General features: G+C 39.2%; 1 protein-coding gene across 1 annotated transcript; it reads left to right on the plus strand.

Annotated features, from left to right (window-relative positions):
• The first annotated feature begins 1,974 nt into the window (after positions 1 to 1,974).
• On the plus strand, positions 1,975 to 2,922 carry LOC104850427 (olfactory receptor 11G2). The gene has a single exon (XM_010607388.2). The coding sequence runs from the start codon at positions 1,987 to 1,989 to the stop codon at positions 2,920 to 2,922; it is 936 nt and encodes a 311-aa protein (XP_010605690.1). The 5' UTR covers positions 1,975 to 1,986.
• Positions 2,923 to 6,882: the final 3,960 nt, after the last annotated feature.

The raw sequence follows: 6,882 nt of genomic DNA on the forward strand, positions 1-6,882 counted from the left end.
GTTGTCCACAACAACATTTATTTTGTATGTTGATTCCTCAAATTTCATCTCAAAGCATTATATAAGTTTGAGTGAAATAGTTGGTACCCATCTATGTGTATGTGATTTATTGATATTCTGTTCATAACAGTGTAAATATCATCTTTTCAACAAGTATTTATGAGATACCTACTGGCTTCTTCAGACTGTGCTGGACAATTGGGTATCATGAGTAAAACTGAAGAACAAGAGGAGCAAAGTCCCTGATTCCTGAAAGTATTGGACCACTTCTAGAAGTTGAAAAGACCCAGTGTCATTTTACTTACATATTATGCAGAAGATGCCATGTGTGCCTATACGGATGAGTGAGTGTGCATATGTGTGTGTGTGTGTGTGTGTGTGTGTGTGTGTGTTTGAACAGACAGAAAGGCAAATTTCCAGGGCTTTGTAAAGTCATTACTATTATCTGAAATTGGCTCATAAGTTCAGCGTTAGTGCCACAGAACAAGGTGATTCCAGCTACACACCTCTAGGTGTGCCTGCTCTTTCTATCAAAGCCACTTTTTCTACTAGGAGCTAGTTCCATAGTAAGTGGATAGTTCCTGGTCTCTACCTTATGAAGGACAGGACAGGAAGAAGCAAACCACGGTCAATGAACATAACCTGATCTGATGCTTATGTTAATACAGCCAGAAGGCAGATGAAAGTTTAAACATCGTTTTGGTAGGTTGGATTTTTTTTTCTTAGAACATGTTTGTAGTGCATAATTTTATATTCCTTGTCAGAAGTTGGTACACAAGATAATAAATCTTATTTTAAATTTAACTTAAAATTAGTAGAAGAAGATATCATGAAATGTGAGAAATATATAAAATTTAAGTTGTGTTGGACTTAAAGTTTTATTGGAACACAGTTACATACATTTACTTAAGTACTGTATATGGTTGTTTTTGTATTACAGTAGCAGACCATAGTTGCAACCATATTTGGTCCACAATTCTAAATTATTTACTAAAATAATTGGCCAACCATTGGTGCAAAGAATTTCAGAGATGGGCTCTGCTTCTACTGAAATGGTACACGTGTGACCAAGAATGCAGAAGCTCACTGGGAGGAGGGCAGGAGTGGGGACGAATCACACTCTGATACACTCTGAAACAGAGTTTCTTCAGTGTGCCCTATTTTATAGGTGCAGTGGTTCTGTTACCATAGAGTATGTGTAATCTTTGTAAAACAGTTTATGTGTACATTTCTCTTCATGAAATCACAGATGAGTTTGGAGATGTTAAGATAGTAAATCAAAGTCTGTTGTTTGGAAGTTGTACTTTATTAGAAACAAGTTGGGAAGCTAATTGGTATCTGTGTAGAAAGAAAGAAACTAATTGGATTCCATTTCATTAAAGTCTGTATGGCTGTTGCAAAAGTAGAAGGTTGTAGTGGGGCAACCCACACTTACACACAGAGCTGAAATGATTTCATTTCCACAGAAATTGGAAGAAATCCTATTTTGCTTTTCTGTGGTTTTGTTTGTTTGTTTGTTTGTTTGTTTTTTGAGACAGGGTCTCACTATGTAGTTGAGACTGACCCAGAACTCACTATGTAACTCAGGCTGGTCTCGAACTCACAGCAATGCTCCTGCCTCAGCCTCCAGAGTGCTGGGATTACAGGCATGCACCGTCAAGCCTGGCTAAGAAATCCAGTTTTGTGAATGTGTGTGTGTGTGTGTGTGTGTGTGTGTGTGTGTGTGTGTTTTACTACATACATTCCTGATTGAGAGTATTGTATATATGTTGAAAAGTTGAATTCTGACCAATCAGTACTATTCTTAAACCCATAATGAAAATGTAAATGGAAGAAAAGAATCAATTTTACATATTTTAAAGCAGTTATTGATGTTGATGTGTTTCTATGTGCTTTATTTCCCATGATTATTTAACTATGAACCAGAGTCCCATCTTATGTATTGTACCATTCATCAAATGTTGTACTTTTACAGCTCACAGACACATGAAAAGCTTCCACAGCCCCAGCAACTCCAGCACCATCACCGGCTTCATCCTCCTGGGCTTCCCCTGCCCCCGGGAGGGGCAGATCCTCCTCTTTGTGCTCTTCTCTGTTGTCTACCTCCTCACCCTCATGGGCAATGCTTCCGTCATCTGTGCCGTGCACTGGGATCTGAGACTGCACACGCCCATGTACATCCTGCTGGCCAACTTCTCCTTCCTGGAGATCTGGTATGTCACTTCCACAGTCCCCAACATGTTGGCCAACTTCCTCTCTGACACCAAGTTCATCTCCTTCTCTGGGTGCTTTCTCCAGTTCTACTTCTTCTTCTCCTTGGGTTGCACTGAATGCTTTTTCCTGGTGGTTATGGCCTTTGATCGGTACCTTGCCATCTGCAGGCCTCTACACTATCCGTCCATGATGACCAGACGTCTCTGCACCAATCTTGTGTTAGGCTGCTGGATACTTGGTTTCCTGTGGTTCTTGACTCCCATCATCATTGTCTCCCAAATGTCCTTTTGTGGGTCCATGATAATTGATCACTTTCTGTGTGACCCAGGTCCTCTGTTAGCCCTGACTTGCAGAAAATCTGTGGTGATAGAGTTTGTCATCTCCACCTTATGTGCTGTAGCCATTGTTATTCTCTTGCTTTTCATCATGGGGACTTATTCTTTGATTTTAAAAGCTGTATTGAAGGTCCCTTCAGCAGCTGGTAAAAGAAAGGCTTTTAACACCTGCGGGTCTCACCTGGCTGTGGTTTCCCTTTTCTGTGGCTCAGTACTAGTGACGTATGGGAGTCCAACATCTGGGCATAAAGCTGGGATGCAAAAGATTGTGACTCTCTTTTATTCTGTTTTGACCCCTCTCCTTAACCCTGTGATATATAGTTTTAGGAACAAAGATATGAAAAAAGCCCTCCAGAAATTTCTAGGAACATAAAAAAGATTACTTCAAAGTGTTTGATAATTAAATTGTTTTAAACTCATTTTTGGTATTTTTTGTCATTAACGACTACTTTATTGGTTCTTCTATTTAAATAAAATTATAAAAAATACTAAGGAAAGTGTACATCTTGCAGTTGGAACTCCCTCAGAAAGACAAAAGAAAAAAAGACAGAGATCAAATCTGGATGCTTGAGTTATCTAAGCAACCTGTGATTGCTTTTTTTGGTTTATTCCTTTTAGAAGAAGGGTGGAACACTTGTATGTTTGTTGGAGCCCTTTGTAGAAGTGACCACCAAAACACTTGGAGGCTTCATGACATTGCATATCTTAAAAACTGGTTTCATGCCTGGCAGGATGACACACTCCTGCAATCCCAGCACTTGGTAGGCTGAGGCAGGAGTATAGTTATCAGTTCAAGGCTGACTGGACTACGTAACAAGGCCCTGTGTCAAAACAAAAACAGGCATCAAAACAAAAGCAAAACATTGAACAACCTGGTTTTATACATTTAATATTGTCCAGAATTTAAAACACCTATGAATATGTTTTTGTAATGTTTCTTGCTTCTTGATCACTTGCTCTGTTGCTTCGTATGCTTCAAATTTTACAATTATATACTAAATATTGTATTGTAAATATAGTAAAAATATTCTAACTCAATAGATGTTAACTTTCTTCTATCAAGTAGATAGAGTATAATCAGATTATTTTGATTCCACGTAGGGATTACTGTAAATATTTTTTTAAAGGCCTAGGTTTGGGTATTGATCTTAGTGTGCAGCTTTGATTATAAGGGCTCGATTATATACTTGGTTGCTAATGAAGCCCCCAGTTTAAGCCAATCCTGACCTTCTATTTATATAATTTCTCATGAAGCCTGAATCTTCTCGTTAGCTCTTTGTACTCACAGTCTTGGCTTCTGCTACATTTCTCAAATTTTCATTTTGTACAAGAACAGCTTAGAAATTTGAATCTTCTTTGAATAGATATTACCCTATAGTATCAGTCTAAATTCTCTGTGGCCCTCCTGTCTCCAGGATTTGTTCCTCAAACACTACCTGCTTTGGCAGCCACAAACTCCAAATCCTCTAGCTGTTCTTCATTTAGAGAAATTATTGCTTCCTATGTGTTCTGGATGGCACACATGAGTCTATTCCTTTACATAGGATTTTGAAAGAAAAGAAAGTGGGCAGAGCTTCTCATGGATGCTTACTGCATGACAAGTGATCAGCGTGGATGGCTTATATGGGAGAAAAATCTTGAGGAAAATATCTGGGAGTGGCCAGATCATCATCTGGAAGAGTCTGGTAAGAGAAGTCTGAGGGGGCAGGGAGTTTTTTAACTGCATGCACAGTCTAGGAGGGACTGTCAAGAAAAGCTGGGGAGTTTGACCAAAGTGCATTTGGAAAGAGGTGGGAGAGCTAACTTGGTCAAAGGGCATTCAAAGTAGTAAGGGAGGTGTTTAAGGTCTTTTTAAAAAATTAATTATTCCCCCACTGGAAGCTGCCATCGTTCTGGAACCAGGAGGGCTGCCTGGGCCCTGATCCACTGCGGGAAGGATAGCCACGTCTTTCCCCACTGGGAGCCGCCATGCTCCAGCACCAGGAAGGTAGCCACACGGGTGACCCTGAAACCCCCTGCCCCCCGCGCACTCTCAGACCTCCTGAGTGAGACAGTCTTTGGACCCACTCTGCAGAGGCAGAGGTGGTCATAGAGGGTATTTGTCTGAGTTCCCAACATTGAGTATCTTTAAAGAAAGGGCGTGGGAAACCTGTAGTAGAAGGGTGTGGAGTTCAACCATTCAGAAGGTTGGGGAACTCAATCTGGGCCTTGCAGCCTGAAGTTAGTCAGTGTCATGGGGTTCAGCCATCAGCTAACTGAGACCAGGGGTCTTGCAACCTCGCTCTGTCTGAGCCATTAAATGGTAAATATACTATACTGAAATTTTGTTCACTGCAGACATGTTCTGGACTGCTTCTTGATTTCAATTTAATTCAAATGATTTAAGGATGATAGACTAGTGACTACCACAGGTGCTCAGTTTCCAAGTTGTGCTTGATCTTAATGTGTTGTTTATTGTATCAGTTCGGATAAAGCATGGTGATCAATTTGATGAGCTGTTTTCTCTGATGTTATGAAGATGAGAATGTCTGTGGGTCATTAGAGACACAGAAGCTAAGGTGCAACTATATCAGGAAGACTTGGGTAATAACCCAGAGATTAAAGCAAGGACAGTCAGACAACAAAAATAAAAATGAGAAAACACTTAATCAAGACACAAAGACAGATTGCCAGTTCACCAATGGCAAACAGTAGGGCAAATGAGGATGAACAGGCCAATAGTGAACCACCAGGACACCCTGAACTCAAAGCACAGGAAGTAACAAAACAGATCAATCAGGCTCTAGAAAAATTCAAAACAGAAATAATTTCCCAGATAACCATAGAGATGGTGAGCAAAATGAAAGACGTGTTTCGACACTCTAGAACAGAAACTGACAAAAAAAAAAAAAAGATGAGCTCATCATCATCACCATGATAGAAGGCCCAGCATAAGAAAGAAATGGAAACAATAAATGCCCAACATAGGAAAGAAATGGAATCCATAAAACAGATTCAAACAGATATCCAGGAGATTAAACACTCCATTGAAAGTGTACACAACAGAATAAAAGAATGCGAAGATAGACTCTCAGACATAGAAGATAAGATTGCAGTCAGTGTCCATGAAATGAGAGGTCTCTTAAAAACAATAAGGGATCATGAGAAATTGATCCAACAACTCCTAAATGATGCAAAGTAGAATAACATAAGACTGATAGGAATCCATGAAATAGCAGGAGAAAACACAAATGACTTAAAAAAGCTGTTCACAGAATTAATGACAGAAAACTTCCCAAACAGAGGGGAAAAATTTGACATTCATATAGGTGAGGCATATAGGACCCCAACTAGCCACTATAAAAAACGATCTACACCTAGACATATAATAATCAAGATCCCAGAAACCCAACAGAAGAACAAAATGTTACAAGCAGTAAGAGAAAAGAAACAAATCACATGCAAAGGAAAGCCCATCAGAATCACAGCAGACTTTTCAACACAAACTCTTAGAGCAAGGAGAGCCTGGAGTGAGATATTTCAAGTACTAAAAGAGAACAACCTCCAACCTAGACTGATGTATCCTGCAAAACTCTCTTTCAAAATGGATGGGGAAATAAGATACTTCCAAGACAAAAACACCTAAGCAACTACATGAATACCAAACCAGCACTACAAGGAACTCTAAACAGTATCCTAGAAAAAGACATTGAAGGTAACAACACCATGAGGCCCAACAGAGCAAATCAAATAGGCAAGGCAAGAAATTAAAAGGAGAAGGTGAAAAAGTAAAAAGAGTCAACAAAAGGCCACAACAGGACAATGATAATAAGTCAGTACATATCAGTTATAACTGTCAATGTCAATGGCTTCAACTCACCAATCAAGAGAAATAGACTGGCAGAATGGAATAAGAAGCAAAATCCAACAATATGTTGTATACAAGAAACACACCTATTGCAAAAAGAAGCCCATAGACTGAAGTGAAAGGATTGTAAACAATTCTCCATGTGACCAGAGACCAGAAAAAAGGCAGGGGTAGCAATTTTATTTGCAGACAAAGTAAATTTCAAACCAAAACTGATTCTAGTTATATAGATGTAGGACAGTACTGTATCATACCTCTGTGAATGTAAAATATCTTGTACCTGCTTTATGATATGTAGTAGTGACCATGCTTTATCAGAGCTATTTTTAATGATGTTACTCTATAATGTTCTTTCTCCAGGTGATGATTAAGATGCTAATAAAAAAAATGGTGCCAGGTACCACAACAGCAACAGAACTTTGCTGTTTTCTGGTTATTATTCTTCCCTTTGTTTTTTTGTTTTTGTTTTTTTAATGGAGTGTGCTG

This window comes from Fukomys damarensis, unplaced genomic scaffold (genome assembly GCF_012274545.1).
Source record: "Fukomys damarensis isolate Sample0158 unplaced genomic scaffold, DMR_v1.0_HiC HiC_scaffold_17, whole genome shotgun sequence".
NCBI classification, from domain to species: domain Eukaryota; kingdom Metazoa; phylum Chordata; class Mammalia; order Rodentia; family Bathyergidae; genus Fukomys; species Fukomys damarensis.

Excerpts from the sequence above, each read along its gene's own strand:
- LOC104850427 (XM_010607388.2), top strand. The coding sequence starts at position 1,987 with ATGAAAAGCTTCCACAGCCCCAGCAACTCCAGCACCATCACCGGCTTC.